This window comes from Mobula birostris, chromosome 7, assembly GCF_030028105.1.
Source record: "Mobula birostris isolate sMobBir1 chromosome 7, sMobBir1.hap1, whole genome shotgun sequence".
Lineage (NCBI taxonomy): Eukaryota > Metazoa > Chordata > Chondrichthyes > Myliobatiformes > Myliobatidae > Mobula > Mobula birostris.
Window position 1 is genome coordinate 4106141 of NC_092376.1, and position 22420 is coordinate 4128560.

General features: G+C 42.2%; 1 protein-coding gene across 3 annotated transcripts in view; it reads left to right on the forward strand.

Moving 5' to 3' along the window:
* The window catches only part of LOC140199964 (E3 ubiquitin ligase RNF121), a 104622-nt gene that overhangs the window by 62541 nt on the left and 19661 nt on the right, over positions 1 to 22420 (forward strand). For all 3 annotated transcript variants that reach the window (XM_072262483.1, XM_072262482.1, XM_072262484.1), the window contains 2 exons: positions 9681 to 9801; positions 22113 to 22246. In XM_072262483.1, coding sequence (XP_072118584.1) covers positions 9681 to 9801; positions 22113 to 22246 — 255 coding nt within the window. The remainder of the gene's footprint in view (positions 1 to 9680; positions 9802 to 22112; positions 22247 to 22420) is intronic.

Below are 22420 nucleotides of genomic sequence, written 5' to 3' on the forward strand. Positions count from 1 at the left end.
CAAGTATTGCAAACATTCCAGTTTGTGGAAATTTTCAGGCTTTACCATTCTTGAGAAACTTCAACCAACTGAGAAATACTCATAGTAAGAGTTTCTGTTTGAGAGAGACAGAATGAGAATCTTCTTACTGAGGAACAAAACTCACTAAGTACAAACAATGGCCAGAATGCTGCCTGGATTAGAGAGCATCTTTTGTTAGGATAGGGTGAGCAAACTAGAGCTGTTCTCTTTGGAGTGGAGGGGGATGAGAGGCAACTTGATAGAGGTGTACGTTAATAAGATGCATAGATCAAATAGGCAGCCTAGACTTTTTTCCCAGGGCAGGAATGGCTAATATGAGAGAACATAACTTTAATGTGATTGAGGAAAGTATAGGAGTGAATGTCAGAGGTTGTTTTTTTTTTGCACAGAGTGTTAACTACATGGAACATCCTACTAGAAGTTGGTAGAAGCAGATACGGTATTGGGTGCCTCAGAACCACAGAGCTACTACAGCTCGGGGGTTTCTAGAGTTCAGAGTTCAATTCTGACGTCATCTGTAAGGAGATTGTACATTTTCCCTTTAGACTATGTGGGTTTTCTGTGGGTGCTCCAGTCTCCTCCCACAGTCCAAGGACATAACAGTTAGTAGGTGAATTGGTCATTCTAAATTGTCCTGTGATTCGGCAGGTATTAAATAATTGGCTTGCTGGGTGGCATGGCTGATTGGGACAGAACAGATTGTTCTGCGCCATAGATATAGCTGGGCATCCATTAGTCTCGTGAGACCATGGATTTGCGCCTTGGAAGGTTTCCGGAGCGCAGGCCTGGGCAATGTTGTTTGGAAGACTGGCAGTTGCCATGCTGCAAGTCTCCCCTCTCCACGCCACCAATGTTGTCCAAGGGAAGGGCATTAGGACCCATACAGCTTGGCACCGGTGTCGTCGCAGAGCAATGTGTGGTTAAGTGCTTTGCTCGAGGACACAACACGCTGCCTCAGCCAAGGCTCGAACTAGTGACCTTCTGATCACTAGACGAATGCCTTAACCACTTGGCCACGCGCCAACACTGTGCCATATCGCTAAATAAAATTAATAAATAATCAATCCAAACCTTCTCTCCTTCATAACCCTCCATTTTACTTTCATCCTTGTGCCTATCTAAGAGTCTATTAAATCTCCCAACTGTATCTGCCTCTACCACCATCCCTGGCAGTTCATTCCACTTATCTGAAACAAATGTCTTATTGTATTGGCCACTGCTGTCCTGAGAAAAAGGTGCTGGCTGTCCACTCTGTGCATGTCATAATCTTTACATCTATCAAGAGGCCTCTCATCATCCTCCTCTCCAAAGAGGAAAAACCCTAGCTTCCTTAATCTTTCCAGCAATGGAATAAAGAAAATTACAGAGGCACGAGAGAGAAGCCTGTGCAGGTGCATTGGAGGGGGATACTGACAGGAATGACGGCAGATCACAAGTGGCTGATCAGAAGTTTATGGGACTAGTTGACAAGGCACAGGTTCTGTGTCCCACAGAAGTTGTTCTCAAATGGCAGGACTGTGGCTAACAAGACAAGGATTGCTTAAAACCCAAGGAAAAGGTCTATAAGGTTGCAAAGGTGAGTGGGAAGTTGGATGATAGGGAAGCTTTTAACATCCAACAAAATGCAACTAAAAAAGCTATAAGAAGGGAAAAGATGAAATATGAGGGGAAACTAGCCAATAATATAAAGCAGGATACTAAAAGTTTTTTCAGTTATATAAAGAGTAAAATAATCCTGGGTATGACTCTAAACTGCAACCGGTGATGAGGCTCTGATTGGGGACTTCCAGAGCTTTGGGAAAAGTGGAGTTACCCCTTGGTCATTCATTGCTCCCAGGGCCGCTCTGACCCGGAACGGTAGCACCTGCAAGGGCTCCTGCTCAGGATACAAGCGAAGGCCAACGGCAGATCCGGCAGGTTCAGTAACTGAACTTACGACGGAGAAGGCGGATGAGCTACGACCTCAAATGTCAATGGCTATAGTACAGGCGGATGAACATTTGGGAAGAGAAATGGCGATTTCTTTAGTTCTCCCAACGGCAGGCAACAGCAAACCACCGTTGCTAGATACTAGGTTTCCTAGAATCTATTTGCTAAGAAAACAATGGTCAAACTCACAAAATGTATCACACAACAACAGCGTCAAGAGGATCTTCAAGACAATTCTGAAGATGCTTTGCTCAGCAGGGTTGATTCTGGTCAGCAGGGGATCCCCGACCGTCATCAAGCTACTGCTCATAAAATTCAAGGAACACAAAAGAAAATTATTGCCACTTGGAATGTAAGAACTATATCAAGCAGGAAGATTGGACAATGTCATAAATGAAATTGAAAGACTAAAGATTAACATAATGGAAATTAGCGAAGTTCGTTGGGTAGGTGCTAAAACATGTCAGAATAGAAATAAAACACTAATTTATTCTTGTACTAACGGAGTAGGAATGCTTATGGATGAAAACATGGCAAAAAGTGTATGAGAACATTGGGCAATATCGGAAGGAGTTCTCCTTGTTAGATTCAGAGGACAACCATTTGATTTAGCAATTATACAGGTATATGCACCACCAACAGATGGAACAAATGAGGATATAGATAAATTCTATGAAGAGCTTGAACAAGCAAAGAATGGATGCAAATCTCAAGATATTGTTATTGTCATGGGAGATCTAAATGCTAAAGTAGGACAAGGTGCTGATGGAAATACCATAGGAAAATTTGGACTAGGGGAAAGAAATGAAGGAGGTGAGAAATGGGTAGAATGGTGCAAGATGAATAATCAGGTCATTATGAATACCTACTTTAAAAACCATCCAAGACACTTGTGGACCTGGAAAAGTCCAGGTGATAACACTAGAGATCAAATTGACTTTATTAATATAAACCAAAGATTTAGAAACTCAGTGAGTCAATACAAAACATATCCAGGTGCAGACTGTAATAGTGATTATAACCCAGTAGTATGTCATGTAAAAGTAAAACTTAAAAAACTAAAGCAGCAAAAACCTGAACAATCCCTTGACTACTTGCAATTAATTACAGAAGAAAATATAAGACAAAAATTTACAATTGAAGTAAGGAATAGATTTCAAAGTCTAGAAATAGAATCTGTTGAAGATGATAGCAATCATGTAGACATGAAATTTAACTCTCTAAAGGATGCCTTGGTAGAATCAGCAAAGTCAGTGATTTCTAAAACAAGAAAAAAGCGCAAAAAATAAATTGATGAGGGCCGGCTGGTCGTGCAACGACATCGGCTCCGGACCCGGGAACAGAGGTTGCCGGGTTTAAAACTAGTCGGGTCCGCTCCCAAGTACGCTTTCCATCCGTGCTGGGTTGAGTGTCGAAATCGCAACTCGACCTCGTAAAATAAAGGGAAAATACTGCAAAAATGTCTGTGTGAGGAGTGGCGCACCACACAGTCTCTCTGTCTCGCTCTGCGCCTTGTAAAAGCCATGAAAAACACATCATCACGGATGCATGCACGGACACACAGATGCGCATGCACAGACTCGCATGCATGCAGACACATGCCAACAGAAAAAGAATAAATAGATGATAGATGAAATCAAAAATCTAATGGAAGAAAGAAGAAAGAAGAAAGCAAATCCTATAGAATATAAGTCCTTAGATAAAAAAGTTAAAAGCTTATGTCAAAAGGCCAAAGAAGAATGGTTAAACCAGGAATGTGAGCAAATAGAAAGAATCCCTATTACTGATCCAAAAAGGTTACATCAACAAATCAAGAATATCACTGATAAAAAGCTCCTCTGTTCTTCAGTTGGATGTTTGAAAGCAAAGGACGGTACCATTATCATGGAAAAAGGTGAGATTATGAACAGATGGACTGAGTATATTCAGGAATTGTTTGAAGACGATCGAGGTGAAAAACCAGAAATTAAGAAAAACATTGAAGATCCAAGTATTTTAAAATCTGAAGTTCGTAATGCAATAAATAAGATGAAGAAAGGAAAGGCAGCAGGTCCTGTTGAATTAGTAAAACAAATTATCGCTCTTGAAGATTATGGAATTGGAAAAACTTGCTGATTTAATCAATGACATTTATGAGACTGGAATAATACCAGAAGAGATGAAAAAATCAGTATTTATCCCTCTTCCTAAGAAAGCTGGAGCGATGGAATGTGAATTACATAGGACCAAAAGTTTAATGAGTCATATCACCAAGATACTTCTAAGAATTTTGATGACAAGAGCTAAAAGTAAGATACAAGCTGAAATAGGTAAAGAACAATGTGGTTTTGTGAAAGACAAAGGTACAAGAAATGCAATGTTGATGTTAAGGATACTATCAGAACGAGCTATTCAAGTGCAAAAAGATTTGTTTGTTTTATCGACTACACCAAAGCATTTGATAAAGTGAAGCACAATAAGTTATTTGAAATATTACAAAAAACTCTAGATCTAGATTCAAAAGACCTCCGCCTAATCAGAAATCTGTACTGGGAACAGATGGAGATGGAGATGGATAAGAATAGATGGGGAAGTGAGTCAGTTTATGAAAATCAAGAGAGGCGTTAGACAAGGGTGTGTTTTCTCCCCTGATTTATTTAATGTGTACAGTGAAACAATATTACAAAAAATAAGAGACATCTTGGGAATCAAAGTTGGCGGTGAAAACATCAATAATTTCAGATATGCCGATGACAGGAGGAAGAACTACAAAACTTAATTGATATAGTTGTTGAAGAAAGTGCAAAAATGGGTCTATCTATCAATTGCAAAAAGACAGAATGTATGGTGATATCCAAAAAGAAGGAGAATCCTATCTGCAGGCTGAGAATAAACGGGGAAGACATAAAACAAGTACAGAACTTTTGCTACTTAGGAAGCTGGGTGACATCAGATGGCAGGGGTGACATGGACATCAAAAGAAGAATAGGGATGGCAAAAGACACCTTTACGAGAATGAAGAGTATACTGACCAATACTAAACTAGGCATGACAACCCGCCTCAGAGTACTGAAATGTTACGTTTATCCAGTTATGTTATATGGCTCAGAATGTTGGACAATATCTAGTAACATGTGGAATCGAATTGAAGCAGCAGAAATGTAGGTTTTGAGGAGGATGCAAAGAATATCATGTTGAAACAAATATCAAATGACGATGTCATGAACAGAACAAACACAAAAAGAGAAATAATGTATGAGATCATGAAAAGGCAACGTAACTTCACTGGACATGTGATTAGGAAAGAGGAGTTAGAATGCACAGTAATTATGGGAAAGATTGAAGGGAAGAAAGCAAGAGGAAGATAAAGACAAATGATGATGGAGACAGCAGCCAGAGAACTGGAAATGAATACCAATGAATTGATCCACTTGACCCGAAACAGGAGTGTGTGGGCCATGGCAGTCAAAGCTCAACTGGGCAAGGCACCTGATCATCATCATAGCTTGTCACACCAGACAGCCAGCCACTCTAGTGTTGTTTGGTTATGTTGAACAGGTCAGTGTCAGCTAAATCAGGTGAGAGTGGGCAGTTGTGCAAAACGTGTTCAATGTTCTGCACCCTTTCGCCACACTCACAGGATTCGCTGGTCTTTAAACCCCACTTCACCATATTGTCTCCCGTCCTACAAACTCCCACTCTCGCTCTGTTGAGAGTGCACTGGTTCCGTCTGTCAAGCATTGCCCATCTGTTAACGTTTCTGTGGGGTCATGCACTGTATTGTTTGGTGGGGTGCTGGCTTCTGTTTGTTGCCAGAGGTCAGTCCTGTATATTTGGGGGGAATGTCCTCTGTGGTAGCTCCTTTACTGTAATAAAGTTTTTCCTCGATTTTAGGCGGTTGGAAACTGACACATAATGATGTAGTGGGATCCGAGTTCTGTTTACCTTTTTCAATTTTTGTTGTAGTGTGTCTTCAGATCTCTGGGGGAGCAATGCCTGCAAGTCTGTAAATGATGTTAGTGGGTGTCGGGCGCAGTGTGCCCGTGATTATTCAGCAGGCTTCGTTAAGCAATGGGTCTATTTTCTTCGCATGGGCTGATCTGCCCCACACAGGTGCACAGTATTCTGCAGGTGCATAGCAGAGTGCTAGGGCAGTTGATCTAAGTGTGTGAGCATTAGCTCCCCATCTCGTGCCTGCTAATTTTTTCAGGTGAGAATTACGAGAGCCAACTTTCCCTCGGAGTTTTTGGATGTGGGTGGCAAATGAGAACGTCCTATCCAGTGTCACGCCCAGGTAAATTGGAGTTGGATGGTGTTCGAGCTCCTTCCCACACCAGAAGATCTTGAGTTTCCAAGCTGCTTCTGGATCCCTCAGGTGGACTGCACACAATTGAGTTTTTGATGGATTTGGGTTCAGAGACCATTTTTCATAATATTGCTTCGTTGCTTCGAGGACTACTGTAAGTCGTACTTCAACTTCTTGGAAGGAGTTAGCTTGTGCTGCTATGCATAGGTCCTCTGCATAGGTAAACCTGCGTGTGTTAGAAAAGCAACACACATAAAAGTTGCTGGTAAACGCAGCAGGCCAGGCAGCATCTCTAGATGTGTGTTGCTTGAATTTCCAGCATCTGCAGAATTCCTGTTGTGTGTGTTAGAAAAGGTTGGTTGGTCGTTTGTGTAGACGTTAAATAGTAGAGGTGCCAGGACTGATCCCTGTGGTAGTCCATTCTTTTGTGGACGTCACCTACTCTTAATCCCATTCATTTCTACATAAAATCTATGGCACCTGATGATGATGATGAAAGAGTAAAAGGGAGGTGAGAGTTGATATTGGACCACTGGAAAATGATGCTGGTGAGGTAGTAGTGGGGGCAATGAAATGGCCGATGAACTTGATAGTTGCTTTACTCCAGTCTTTACTATGGAAAACACTAGATGTATGCCAGAGTGCCTTTGCTATTACAAAGGAAAAAGTGCTAGGCAAACTTAAAGGTCATAAGGTGGATAAGTCACCTGGACCAGATGGACTACATCCCAGAGTGCTCAGAGAGGTTGCTGAAGAGAAGCCGTCTACATTGGTGATGATCTTTCAAGAATCATTTGATTCTGGCGTGGTCCTGGAGGACTGGAAGATTGCAAATGTCATTGTGCTCTTTAAGAAGGAAGGAAGACAAAAGAGAAGAAATTATAGGCCAATTAGCCTAACCTTGGTGGTTGGGAAATTGTTGGAGTCAATTATTAAGGACGAGGTTGTGGGGTACTTGGAAACTAATGATAAAATAAGTCAAAGTCAGCATGGTTTCTATAAAGGGAAATCTTACCTGACAAATCTGTTAGAGTTCTTCGAGGATGAAACAAGCAGGGTGGAAAAAGGAGAGGCAGTGGATGTCATTTACTTAGATTTTCAGAAGGCTTTTGATAAGGTGCCTCATATGAGGCTGCTTAAAATAAAATGGTGTTACAGGAACGATACTGGCATGGATAGAGGAATGGCTGATGGGCAGGAGGCAGCGAATGAGGATAAAGGGAGCCTTTTCTGGTTGGCTGCCAGTGACTTGTGGTATTCCTCAGGGGTCAGTATTGAGATCGCTACTTTTCACATTGTTTGACATTGATGTAGACAGTGAAATTGGTGGCTCTATGGCAAAGATTGCAGATGATATGAAGATAGGTGAAGGGTCAGGGAGTGCTGAATACTTCGACAAATTAGAAGTATAGGCAAAAAAATGGCAGATGGAATACAGCATTGGGAAATGAATGATAATACATTTTGGTAAAAGGAACAGTAGTGCAGACTATTATCTAAACGGGGAGAAAATTCGAACATCAGAGGTGCAGAGGGACTTATGATTCCTCATGCAAGACTCCCAGAAGATTAATTCACAGGTTGAGTCTATAGTAAAGAAGGCAAATGCAATGTTGGCATTTATTTCATGGGGAGTTGAATATAAAAACAAGGAAATAATGCTGAAGCTTTATAGGACACTGGTCAGGCTGCACTTGGAGTATTGTCAACTGTTTTGTACCCCATATCTCAGACAGGATGTATTGTCATTGGAGAGAGTCCAGAGGAGTTTCATGAGGATGATTCTGGGAATGCAGGGGTTAACATAGGAGCATTTGGCAGCTTTGGGCCTGTACTCACTGGAATTTAGAAGAGTATGGGGGGGGGGCGGATCTCATTGAAACCTACTAAATGTTGAAAGGTCTAGATAAGGTGGATGTGGAGAAGATGTTTCATATGATGGGGGTATCCAGAACTAGAGGGTAGAGTCTCAAATTTGTGGGGCAACCTTTTAGAGCAGGAGGAATTTTTTTAGCTAAAGAGTGGTGAATCTGTGGAATGCTGTGCCACAGACTGCAGTGGAGGCCAAGTCCATGCATATATTTAAAGCGGAAGTTGACAGATTCCTGATTGGTCAGGGCATCAAGGGATACGGTGAGAGGGCAGGTGTATGGGGGTGAGTGGTATCCAGAAACAGCCATGGTGAAATGGTGGAGCAGACTCGGTGGGCTGAATGGCATAAGAATGCTCTCTTATCCTGGTAGCATCCTGGAAAATCTCCTCTGTACCCTCCCTAAAGTTACCACATCCTTCCCGTAATGAGGTGACCAGAACTGAACATAATATTCCGTGTGTGGTTTGACCAGAATTTATAGAGCTGTAACATTACTTCACTGCTTTTGAACTCAATCCCACCCCCCGACTGTGCAGACCAACACGCCATATGCTGTTTTAACCACCCTACCAATTGCCCAACAAATTTGGACATGAACCCCACGATCCTCTTCACTACTAAAAATCCTGCCATTAACCCTGTACTCTGTCTTCAAGTTCAGTCATACAGAGTGAATCTCTTTATACTTTTCCGGATTGAACTCCTTCTTCCACATGTCAGCCCAGCTCTGCATCCTATCAATATCTAGTTGAAACCTATTACAGCCTACCGCACTGTCCACAACTCCACCAACCTTCGTGTCATCTCAAACTGTTCCACTCATCATCCAAGTTATTTATAAAAATCACGGAGTATAGGGGTCCCAGAACTAGAGAGTAATTTTATGACTCACTTAGACGGACTGATGAATGAGCAAGATACAGAGGGATTTGGACATGTGCAGGCTGATAGGATTAGTTGGATTGACATCATGGTTGGTATGAATAGTGGTGCTGAAGGGCCTTTTCCTGCGATGTACTGGCCCATGTCCCGTTAAATATTTTGGGTTATAAAAGCACATTTACGTGGAGCACTGTCACAAGAAAGCAGCATCTATCAGCAAAGACCCCGATCATCCAGGCCATGCCTTTTCACTGCTGCCGTCAGGAGCATTAGGTCCCACAGCACCAGGCTCGGGAACAGTTATTACCCTACTACAGTCAGGCTCCTGAACCAGTGTGTAGGACTCCACTCATCACAACTTTGAACTTATAACACAACCTATAGATACACTTTCGAGGACTCTTTACAACTCATGTTCTCGGCTGGCTTTTATTTGCACCACTTGTCTTCTTTTGCACATTTGTTGTTTGTTAGTCTTTGTTTATCTACAGTTTTTCATAAATTCTATTGCGTTTCTTTATTTTCCTGTGAATACCTGCAAGAAAATGAATCTTGGGTACTGTATGGTGACATTTTGATGATAAAAAATTACTTTGAGCTTTGATATTCACTATAATGTGAGTGAAGTTGAAAACAGTAGAATAAAATATCCTGGGATTACGTTTGATATGGGTTTTCTTTTCCCTGCAGGATAAAGCCTGAAGATGGAATGGATTTTGGAGTGTCGCTGCTGTTTTATGGGCTTTATTATGGAGTATTAAGCCGTGACTTTGCAGAGATGTGCGCGGACTACATGGCCTCTACAATAGGGGTAAAATGAGCCTAGAGGCACCTCCTGTTCCTACCATCTGTCTGACTGTAAAACTGTATGAATGATCTTTGACTTTCCTCTTTATAGTTAGGAAGTGAAGTTGAATGCACTTATCTGAATTAAGTGCTATTTGCCATTCCTCGGTCGATAAAAAAAATGTCTTTATAATTTTTGATAACCTTCTTCATTGTCCACTACACCACTATCCTAATGTCATCTACAAACTTATTAAACATGCCATCATTGTCAAACTATTGATATAGATGACAAGCCTCAATGGGCTCAGCTCCAACTGCAGGGGACAGGTCATGGCCTCCAATTGATGAAGCAGCCTTCCACCATCGCCTTTTGCTTTCTATCATCTAGCCATCTGTATACCACCTGTTAGCCAATTGTCCCTAGATCGCATGTGATCTAACCTTCCAGAGCAGCCTACATGATCTCCTTGTCTACCCACTCTGCCATCATCGATTTTCTTGGTCCCCTCTTCAAAGAACTGTTTCGGGTCCATAAGTCATGATCTCCTTTGTGCAAAGCCATGCCGACTGCCTGTAACTGGAGTAGCAAGGTGGCGTAATGGTTAGCGCATCATTTTACAGCACCAGCGATAACTGATCAGGGTTCGATTCCCGCCACTCTTTGTAAGGCGATTGCTCTGATTTCCTCCCATATTCCAAATACATACAGTTAGAGGGTGGTGAGCACATTGGTGCTGGAAGTGTGGCAAAACCTGGGCTGCCCCCAGTATGACATTCAGACTGTGTTGGTCGTTGACGCAAAATGATGCATTTCACCACATGTTGCAAGTTTCAAAGGTACATTTAATGTCAGGGAAATATATACAATATACATCCTGAAATTCTTTTTCTTCGCAAACATCCATGAAAACAGAGAAGTGCCCTAAAGAATGAATGACGATTAAATGTTAGAACCCCAAAGCCCCCCCAGCTCCCCCCACCCATACGTGAGCAGCAGCAAAGCAACGACCCACCAGCAAAAAACCATCAGCGGCCCACCACCAAGCACTCAAGCATGCAACAAAGCATCAATAAAGACACAGAGTTGCAGTACCCCAAAGACTACTCATTCACCCGGTATTCGACATACCATAGGCTCTGTCTCTCCTTAATAAGGGAAAAAGAAGTGTCCCTGTTTCACAGCGAGAGGGGAGACATAGCAAACAACTCACTGATTTATGATGTTAAGAGCCTGTTGTGTTGTTTCTTCTGAGCTCTGTGCCCATAGAACTTGGGTTTCTGGCACACAGCCAGCTTGCTGCTTTCAATCTTACGTCTCCCATGACGCATCAGGCGGCGGCAGCACCGACCTCAAATCCTGAACCATGAAATCCCGGAACCCTCAAGGTGCGCTAGTCTTCTAGGCTGCGTCCTTGGCATATCAAATAGCAGCCAGTCGTGAGACCCCAAGGGTGGGTCCCATTCCCGCAAAGAACTGAAGTCAGCGTGTAACTCCAGGTGAGGGTCTTCAAAAGAACCTTGAAAGCGGAAAATACAGATATTAAAGATAGAAATAGAACTGTTTCCGAAGATGCTGGCAAAGGAGTTGCTGCTAGGCGCCATCGTTCTCCTAAACTCAAGTGATAGAGATTGAGAAAAAGATTAGCTTCGTTTGTCCCGGGTACATCGAAGTATACAATGAAGTGTACCGTTTGTGCGAGGGTTGTGCTGGGCAGCCTGCAAGTGTCACCAAAGTTATAAGATCCAAACTCCTCATAGTGGCGGGAATCGTTGTGCTAACCACTACGCCACCATGCTGCCACATTTGGCACATTTCGATGTACGTGCAACAAATAAAGCTGATCTAATCTCAACCTCTGTCTTTTCAGATGTACTGTACGTATTTCTTATCCTTCAGAATCCTCTCCAGTAATTTACCTACCACACCTGGCCTGTGGTTCCCAAGTTTTTCTTTGCTACACTTCTTAAATATAGGCACACCACAATGCTCTTAAAAAGGGACCTTTATACTGTCTTGGAGGATTGGAAGGTGGGAGGGGAGGTAGAGATGGGTGAGACTTTTGAGGGATTTGAGTAAGAGGAGGAACATTTTAAACTAGAGATACTGCTGGACTAGCAGCCAATATAGGTCAACAAAGATAATGTTCAATACATTCAGAGTTATAAAGCACAGAAATTGCCCTTTGCCCCAATTCCTCCATCTTGACCAAGGTGCCTTCCTGAGCTAACCTCAGTTGCTTGAAGATGCAAAAGCCTGGAAACATGTACCACCATGTCCAAGGACAGTTTCTATCCCACTGTCATCAGACTATTAAGTGGTTCCCTAGTACACCAGGAACAACTCTTGAGCTCCCAATCTATATGTACCTCACCTAATCTTATAAGTCTCCATGAAGTCTCCCCTCACCCCCTGACACTCCAGAGGAAACAGCCCAAGTTTGACCAACTTCTTATTCACCACCATCCTTATGTGCCGTGTCATATGAGGTGGGTGATCATGGTGACCGTGATTGTTCTTGGCAAAGTTTTCTACAGAAGTGGTTTGCCTTTGCCTTCTTCTGCGCAGTGTCTTTATAAGATGGGTGATGCCAGCCATTACCAATACTCTTCCGAGATTGTCTGCCTGGTGTCAGTGGTGGCATAATTGGGTCTTGTGATCAGCACCAGTTGCTCATACAACCATCCACCACCTGCTCCCATGGCTTCAAGTGACCAGATTGGGGCAGGGGGTGGTGGGGGGGGGGGGGCTGCGAAGCAAGTTCTACACCTTCCTCAAGGGTGACCTGCAGGTTAGCAGAGGGAAGGAGTTCCTTACACTTCCTTTGGTAGAGTTATATCTCCACCCTGCCACCCAAGCTCGGAAGTCGCATTGCTCCTTGCAGAGTATATTTATCTTGGAGTCAAAATGGCGGGCAAGCATTTTAAGTGGTGGTGGGGGGAGCGGTTTAAAGAGGATGTGCAGGGCAGTCTCTTTTACACAGACAGAAGTGTTTGAGAAACTTTTAGACAAGTACATGAATTTGCAGGGAATGGAGGGGTATGGTCATTGTGTATGTATAAGGGATTAGTTTAGTTTGGCATGTAATTACTAGTTTATTGAGTTTAGCACAGCATTGTGGGCCAAAAGGCCTGTTCCTGTCCTGTTATTTATTATTTAGCGATACAGTGCAGAACAGACCCTTCCTGGCCACTGCCCAGCATCCCACCTATTTAACCCCAGCCCAACCACAGGACAATATACAGTGACCAATTAACCTACTAACTGCTACATCTTTGGACTTTGGGAGGAAACCCATATGTTCATGGGTAGAAAATACAAAATCCTTACAGACTGTCAGAATTGAACTCTAAAATGTTTGTGCTGTAAGAGCATCACGCTAACTGCTACACTACGTGATTGTGTTCTACCTTGTTATGATCCTGTACCTTACTGTTTACCTGCACTGCATTTTCCCTGTAGCTGTAACACTTGATTCTGCATCCTGTAACTGTTTTCCCTGTGTTACCTCAGTGCACAGTTGTGATGGAGTGATCTGTAGGAATGACGTGCAAAACAATTTGATCTTTGTACCTGTGACCAAAATCAAAATCAGGTTTATTATCACTGACATATGTTGGGAAATTTATCATTTTGTGGCAGCAGTACAGTGCAAGATATTAAAAAAAATCTGTAGGTTACAATAAGAAATATAAAAAACAGTAAAATAGTGAGCTATTGTTCATGGATCATTCAGAAATCTGAGGGCAGAGTTCCTGAAGTGTTGAGTGTGTATCTTCAGGCTCCTGTACCTCCTTCCAGATGGAGATTTGCAACTTGCAAGGACCTGTGTATGACCATAAGCTACAGAAGAAGAATTAGGGCATTTGGGCCATCGAGTCCGCTTCGCCATTTCACCATGACTGATCCATTTTCCCCTCTCAGACTCAATCTTCTGCCTTCTCCCTGTATCCCTTCATGCCCTGACTAATCAAAAATCTATCAACCTCTGCCTTAAATATACCCAATGACTATGCCTCCAAATGCCTGAGGCAACAAATTCCACAGATTCCTTACTCTCTGGCTAAAGAAATTCTTCCTCATCTCCGTTCCTCATGGCCTTTCAACATTTGATAGGATTCAATGAGATCACCTCTCATTCTTCTGAATTCCAATGAGTAGAGGCCCAGAGCCATCACTTGGACCTCTAGGCTTCTCTGTTCTACAGCACTCTCCCTAGGGCCTTAAAATATTCATTAGTTTTCAATGAGAAGCACCCCCTCCCCATCACCACCATTCTTCAAAACTCCAGTGAGTATAGGCCCAGAGCCATTAAATGCTCCTCATAGGTTAACCCTTTCTTTCCTGGGATCATTCTCTGGACCCTCTTCAATGTCAGCACATTCTTTCCGTGGATAAGGAGCCCAGAACAGCTCACAATACTCCAAGTGTGGTCTGACCAATGTCTTATAAAGCCTCGATATTAACACAGGGAAAATAGGGCTAGCTCAGTTCAGGAGCTTGATTAGTATGGAGCAACTGTTTCTTGTGCTGTACTATGATATTCTTTGTCTATATCAGCAGTATCTATTGTTACTGCAATATTTTCAAATTATTTATTTACACTGCAGAAAACTGCCTTGACTTCAGGGCTTTCCCAACATTTTTCTTCTGCTTTCAGTTCTCTAAAACAGCTGTGTTCCTTTTTGCTTGCAACCTCTAGCTAGAGACACGGTTTAGTCTGTAAACACTATTACAGCTCGGGGCATCGCACTTCAGGGTTTAGTTCGGGTGTCCTCTGTAAAATCGTTCGTATGTCCTCCCCGTGAAGCACTCAGGACTCGGAGGGAAAAACTGATTCATTCTTCAATTACTTCTTTAAGAATCGCTCTAAACATACATCATACAGCAACCTTCTTTTAGAGAAAAAAAAAGATGAGTTTTCTTTGTCATCCGTACGTCGAAACGTACAGTGAAATGCATCACTTGCATCAGATCAAATCATCAAGGATTGTGCTGGGCAGACCGCAAGTCTTGCCATGCTTTGGGTGCCAACATAGCATGCCCACAATTCACTAATCCTGACACATATGTCCTTGGACTCAAAGATCCAAAGTACATTTATTATTGAAGTATGTATGCAGTATACAACCCACAGACAGCCACAAAACAAAGAAACACCATGGAATCTATTCAAATAAAACATCATGCCCCCAAAGCACATATAAAAGGATAAATCGTGCAAAAGGTAAAAAAAATGAGCGAAAAACACACAGAATGTTAAACATAAAATCACAAGGTCCTTGGAACAGTTTCGGAATGTTCAGTTGAATTTAGCGCTGCATCATTCATTGACTGCAGGCCATTGAGCCAACCCACGTTGAAGTGCCCCGATCAAGATCATGCAAAATAGCAATAAAAAAGGTGTAACCAGACAGACGTAACACATGAACTGCAGAGTCCTCTAAAAATGAGTCCAATCCAAAACCGCGCAAATCAAATGTAGCCAAAGAACCAAGTCTCCTGCACTTCCTCCGGCAGCATAGTGTGAGAGAAGGGTGGGGGGGGGGGGGCGCTGGTGGGTGATAGACCAGTCAAGCGCAGGCAGATGGTGCTCAGCACCCACTCACCTTCCACTCTCGACCTCAATTTCAATCTTGCACAATGCTTTGATCGGTAAAGTTGGTGAGTAATGGAGCCGATCAAGGGTTTGTGCTCCACCACTAGGCAGCACACTCCATTCTCAACCACGTTGAATACCCTCAGAGACAGCAAAAGTATCAGATCCGTTCAGTCCATCCAAAAACATATCAAAATGTAAATTACAGGCTCCAATCACTCACAGATTAGAAATTGAAGTCTATTTAAAAGAAGAAGTAGTAGTAGTAATAGCAGCAGCAGTAGTAGTAGTAGTAGTAGTAATAATAGTAGTAGTAATAGTAGCAGTAGTAGTAGTAGTAATAGTAGTAGTTTCCTGAACTGTCTTCAGGACATTGCCATTAACCGCTTTGGTCACTGACGCCATCTTGAACTGTAGGAGGAAACCAGAGCACCCAGAGGAAAACCACACAGTCACGGGGGTAACAGGCAATGGCGGGAACTGAACCCTGATCTTACAGGCTGGTGTAGTAAAGCCTTGCACTAACTGCCACTGTACCATGGTGCCTCAATGTGTCCCTCCATCTATCACTTGGCTCCCCATCGTGGGATGCCATGGTAGTGTAGTGACTTGCACAATGCTATTACATCGGAATTTGGAGTTCGGAGTTCAGTTCCGGCGTCTTCTATAAGAAAGTTTGTACATCCTTCCTGTGAAGTATGAGAGTTTTCTCCGGGTACCTTTGTTTCCTCCCACAGTCCAAAGACATACCAGTTAGTCAGTTAATTGGTCATTGTAAATCATCCTGTGATTAGGCTGGGGTTAAATCAGTGGATTGCTGGGTGGTGCGGCCCAGTTGGAAGGACCCGTTCACACCACATCTCTGAATAAGTAAAACTAAATAACTGCCGTGCCAGCCCTGTACCAATGTGCTGCCTCTGTGATTAATATTCATTTATTATAATGTGGATGGCAAGGTAGCATAGTGGTTAACACAATCAGTTTACAGTGTTAGCGATCACCAGTTGGTGTTCAGTTTCTGCCACTGTATGTAAGGATTTTGTACGTTCTCACCGTGACCATGTGGGTTTTCTCCGGGTGCCCTGGTTTTCTCCCACACTCCAGAAACGTACAGGTTAAGGAAAGTAAGTTGTAGGCCTGCTGTGTTGGTACCGAAAATACGGCAACACCTGCAGGCTGTCTCCAGCACATCCTGGGATTGTGTTGGTTGTTACTTGGGATAGATAAAGCTAATCTCTTGCTTTCTATTAACCAGGCTACTTCCTGAACAGCGTATCAGTTTGGTAGCTTTGGCCTTGTCTTGACAGAAACATTCTCTTTATCCACTCCATCCCTCCTATCTCTGCAGTTAGACTAACTTGATTTTCACTTTTTTTTACTTCACATGGAAGTTTGTTTGACCTGAAAAGCCAATTGTTTCTCTGTCTAATGTTGGATCTGATGATATCCAGAGGTTCTTCAGAAGTCAAGAATTATGCCTATATCTTGTAGTTATAACTATTTTATTAAGTGTTCATAACATTAGAAAAATAACAGCAACCATCTCACTTATTGCAAGGGGGGGGCGGGTGAGAGAGAGTAAAGGAGAAAGAAGAGGTTGTGATTGTCTCAGTTCAAGTTTAATTGTCATTCAACCACACATTTTCCTTCGTTATGTGCCGTTTCATATGACATGGACAATCATGGTCTTTCCATGACCGTGATTGTTCTTGGCAAATTTTTTTGCAAAAGTTGTTTGCCATTGCCTTTTTCTGAGCAGTGTCTTTCCAAGACAGGTGACCCCAGCCATTATCAATACTCTTCAGAGATTGTCTGCCTGGTGTCAGTGGTCACATAACCAGGACTTGTCAGCTGCCCATATGACCATCCACCACCTGCTCCTGTGGCTTCATGTGACCCTGATCAGGTGGCCGGGGGGGGGGGGGGGGGCGGCGTGCTAAATAGATGCTGCACCTTGCCTAAGTGTGATCTGCAGGCTACAGAGGGAGGGACACTTTACATCTCCTTTGGTAGAGATGTATCTCCATCTATGAGCACATGTAATATATCCGTTAAATACAGTCACAAAAGTATGGTCCAAGATCCTGAGTCCATCATGTTGCAGCAGTCTGCAGTCAAACACGATGTAGCAAAGAGTCTGCTCTGCCTCTCCTTCACAGCTGATTCATTATCCCTCTCAACCCCATTTTCCTGCCTCTGAACCCTCTCCTATGCCAGCACATCTTTTCTTAGAAAAGGGCCCAAAACTGCTCTCAAACATGTAGGACTTGTGTGCAAAATTTCAGATTGGACTTTCAATGCGATCCCCTTTATAACATAAAGTATATTTCAGTGATAAGATATGAGATAGGTTCAGTGGTGTGACACAGGCTGCAGAGAAACTTCTTAAACAAAATGCTGAATCAGCTATACTAAGAGAAAATTCACTGAATAATTACACACATACAGGTGATTGTATGAAATTCTAAACAAGGGCAAGAAAGTTAAACAAGAAAAATAACAATTCTGCACGCAACCTTGAAACCACATATCTAACTGCTGAGTGTTCACTATACTTTCAGTTCTCCTTTCAGCTTACCACATTTACAGAGTGTTTTTATTTTCGGAAAGTAAAGCAGTCCATGATCTGGACAAGCTCAGCTTGATGTGTAAACATGTTTGCCTGTACAACACTACTCTGACTCTTTCTGCCCCTAGCTACCGCTGTAAAACAACACATTTCACATCATCCAAGTCAGCGCTAACTATTCTTTGCTCTCTTTGCCTTGCTTATTTATTTTATATACTTATGATAATCAATAGTTTTTTTATTATTATGTATTGCAATGTAGCGCTGCTGCAAAATAACAAACTTCACAACATATGCCAGTGGTACAGCAGCGTAGTGGTTAGCACAACGCTTTCCAGCACCAGTGACGGGGATCAATTCCCACCACTGCCTGTAAGGAGTTTGTATGTTCTCCCTGGGACCAATATTCCCTCTAATTTGTAATGACCTGTGTGCACAAAAATCTTGTGTTGTGCAATTTTTTTGCCCAGTGACAATAACACGTGCTCACTGAATAATTTCTTCAATAAAAACAGCACAAATCTGTCCTAAATCAGTTCTAAAATCTGTAGACAGATCAATACAGTCTCCGCATTGTCACCACCGTTTGAATCAAAAACCATAAAAGAAAATGTGATTATGTACAATTATGAAATATACTTAATATACCAACAAGGTAGAGGGTGACAACCTTTTGTGTGCAGTTTAAATTCCTTTGGACCTGCTTCTCGGTTTTTTTGCACTACCTTACTTTCCATTTTCTATTTTCTATTTATGATTTATAATCTAAACTTTTAATATTTACTATCGATTTGTACTCCAGGGAGCGGGAAGCGCAGAATCAAATATCGCTGTGATGATTGTAGGTTCTAGCATCAATTGTTTGATGACAATATAAGTATAAAGTATACTCGTAGCAAAAGATGTGTGCGCACACAGCCATAGGTGAAATATTGCCAGTGACTGCGTGGGTTTCCTCCCATTGTGTAATGACGTACTGGTTGGTAAATTGTAAATTGTCCCGTGATTAGGTTAGGATTAGATCGGGGGATTGCAGGACAGCTCAGCTCAAAGGGCCAGAAGGGCCTTTTCCAGGTTGCATCTCAATAAATAAATCATTCTGATTCCAGTGATCATTCAATGCCAATCAATGTAATTGTCTATCATTAAGAAGCTGTCTGTAAGGAGTTTTTATGTTCTTCCTGTGACCACATGGGTTTCCTCCCACAGTCTAAAGACATACAGTTTAGGTTAATTGGTCATGTGGGTGTAATTCGGTAGTGTGGGCTCATTGAGCCAGAAGGACCTATTAGATTATGAAGACACGCAGTCCTCTTTTATTGTCATTTAGTAATGCATGCATTAAGAAATGATACAGTATTTCCTCCGGTGTGATATCACAAAACACAGGACAGACCAAGACTGAAAAAAACTAACAAAACCACATAATTTTAACATATAGTTACAACAGTGCAACAATACCATAACTTGATGAAGAAGTCCATGAGCACAGTAAAAGTTCAAAGTCTCTCAAATGTCCCACATCTCACGCAGACGGGAGAAGGAAGAAAAACTCTCCCTGCCATACCCGACCATGGTCCGACTCTGAGTCATCCGAAAACTTCGAGCTCTGATCAGCTCTCCAACACCGAGTACTGAACGCCATCTCTATCCGAACGATTTGACCTCCATCTCGGTTGCCAACAGCAGGCAAAGCCGGGGATTTTGAGGCCTTCCCTCCAAAAGATTCCCGACCACACAGTAACGACGGCAGCGAACGAGCGTTTCAGAAATTTTTCCAGATGTTCCTCTGTGCTTTCGCGTCCGTCTCCATCAAATCAGAATTGTCCACGGCCCCTATTTAACGGATACAATATCATTTTTCACCGGAGGGCTGCGCACACGCGGCGCGCTGCTCTCTCTTCTCCCGCTGTATATACTGTATTAATATACTGTATCTCAAAATAAATAATAAACGTTCTTGGTAAATTGGTTTATTATTGTAACATGTACCAAGCTACAGTGAAAACCTGTTTTGCATGCCATCCATACAGCTCATTTATTTGTCAAAGGTACATCGAAACATACACTGTGTACACAATACATTGTTTGCATCAACGCATCACGTCTGAGGTTATGCTGGTAGCAGCCCGCAAGTGTTGCCGTATTTCTGATGATAGCATAGATGCCCACAATTTACTAACCCTAACCCATTCCCTCTAAGCTGCACAGGTTCGTGGCCGCGCAGTAACTGAAATGCTCCCAAACACATAGCTTTTGTTGCCTCGCAGCTGGATTTTTCTTTTATATAATGTGCTGGGCGGTTTTCAGGCCATATAAAATTTTCCTCTTCAGAGCAATGGTTGGTCTGCACAGCTGTAAAATAAATTAGAAGGAACATTGCCAAGTGTCTTTGGAATGTAGGGGGACTAAGAATCCTTCTTTTAATCTTGTACTCTGCCTTCAAACTTACCCTTCTACTCTGCCTTCAAATTCGACCTTCCAAAGTGAATCATTTCACTTTTCTAGGTTGATCTTCATCTGCCACTTCTCATCCCAGCTCTGCATCACATCAGTGTCCCATAGCTACCTACGACAACGTTTTAAATTTTGGCCAAGTGTTACAGGATATTGACAGGATGGAGAGATGATTGGAGAAGTGGCAATGGAGTTCAACCGTTCTGTCTCTTTCAATATCGCTCTCTCTTTTTGACCTAGCTTTGCTCAAGTCCCAAATTTTTCAGTTTATCTCACTGTCAAATTTCATGTAATTACACTGGGCAACAAATGTTTTCAAAAGTGTTGCTTCCTCAGAATTTGTTTTGTTTATGACAGACTGCTTGAAGATGCACTCAAATATAATTTCAGACTACTTGTATCACGTAGGAATTTGGAGAAACAACAAATTAACTTACTGAATATAATGTGTTTAATTGCATAATGGTACTGATGCTTTGCAATAGTTCAACTAAGTTAAAAATATTTTATTAATGATTTTCATTTGTACTCCATGTCTGAGGCTTCTCGCTTAAGTGTCCAACAATAATTCGCCAGTAGTGATGGATTCCAGTTGCCCTGGTATCTTTTCTCCATGACCGCAATGTCCTGGTGAAACCTTTCACCACGCTCGTCACTAAGAACACCAAGATTTGCAGAGAAGAAGTCTAAATGGGGATGCAGAAAATGAATCTTTAGTGACATGTTGCATTTCATGGTTTTATATGTTTGAAGCATGCTTTCAACCAGCTGCACGTAGTTTGGTACTTTGTAGATGCCGACAAAAATTTCAGCAACTTCCTTGAATGCCTTCCATGTGATTTTCTCCGGTCCCACTAGAAATTCTTCAGATTGCCTGTCATTGATGACCTGTTTGATTTGTGGACCAACAAAAATGCTTTTCTTAATCTTGGCATCAGTTATTCTGGGAAACATTTGTCTCAAATATCAAAATCCTTCATAGAAATTTTTGTGCCTGGTGATAGCATCCTTACAGTCCTGAACCCAGTAATTGTTACTAAAACCTGTCCTGCCATGCAGCAGCTGTGCTGCCTAAGCATGGCCAAGCTTAAATTGTAGGCAACATTTTAATTGACTTGAATTATGAATTGAAATAACAAACATAAGTGATTTTAAAAAATGGTGTGTGATAGGGAAATTTCATGGTGATTTTCATGATCAGTAGCCCAAAATTCATAAGATACACCTAAAGGTATTCAGGAAGCAAAACCTTTGTCCAGTGTTATTGTTACTATGAGATGTCTTGTAATATTTTGTTACATTATGAGATTAGCTTTTTGTTACATCTACATCAAAACTTGAGTGAAATGCTTCATTTGCTTTGATGATCAAAACAGAGGACGTTCTGAGGGCAGCACGCAAGTGTCACTACGCTTCCAGTACCAACATAGCATGCCCACAACTTACTAACTCTAACATGTACATCTTTGAAATGCAAGAGGAAAGCAGAGGAAACCCATGTGGTCACAGGAAGAAGTAACAAACTCTTTACTGCAGTGGGGATTGAACCCTGATCACTGGTGCTGTAACACTTTACCCCAGCCACTATATCAATGCAAATTCTTTCTTCCGTACATAAGTGTCTCCTAATACTTGTTTGTTAGTTGTTTTTAAGATTAAGAATGAAGTACAGCTGGTTTAGAAGTGTTATTTGTTCTTCCTGCCTTACAGTACTACAATGCATCAGGGATGCCAACCAAGCACCTCTCCAATGAGATCTGTGCAGTCTGTGGACAAAAGATCTTTGTGGATGTCAACGAGGAAGGCATCATAGAAAACACCTACAAGCTCTCCTGTAATCACGTGTATCCTTCTGGAGAGAGTCAGCGCAGGGTCCAAGTCTGACGCTGCACAAAGTAGTAACGTCTGTCTTTCTTTGCACTGTCACAGGAACGCAGTACTGTTCCGTGGGTAAAAGGAGCTGCAGGTGACACAAACACGGGAGGTTCTGCAGATGCTGGAAGTCCAGAGGTTACACA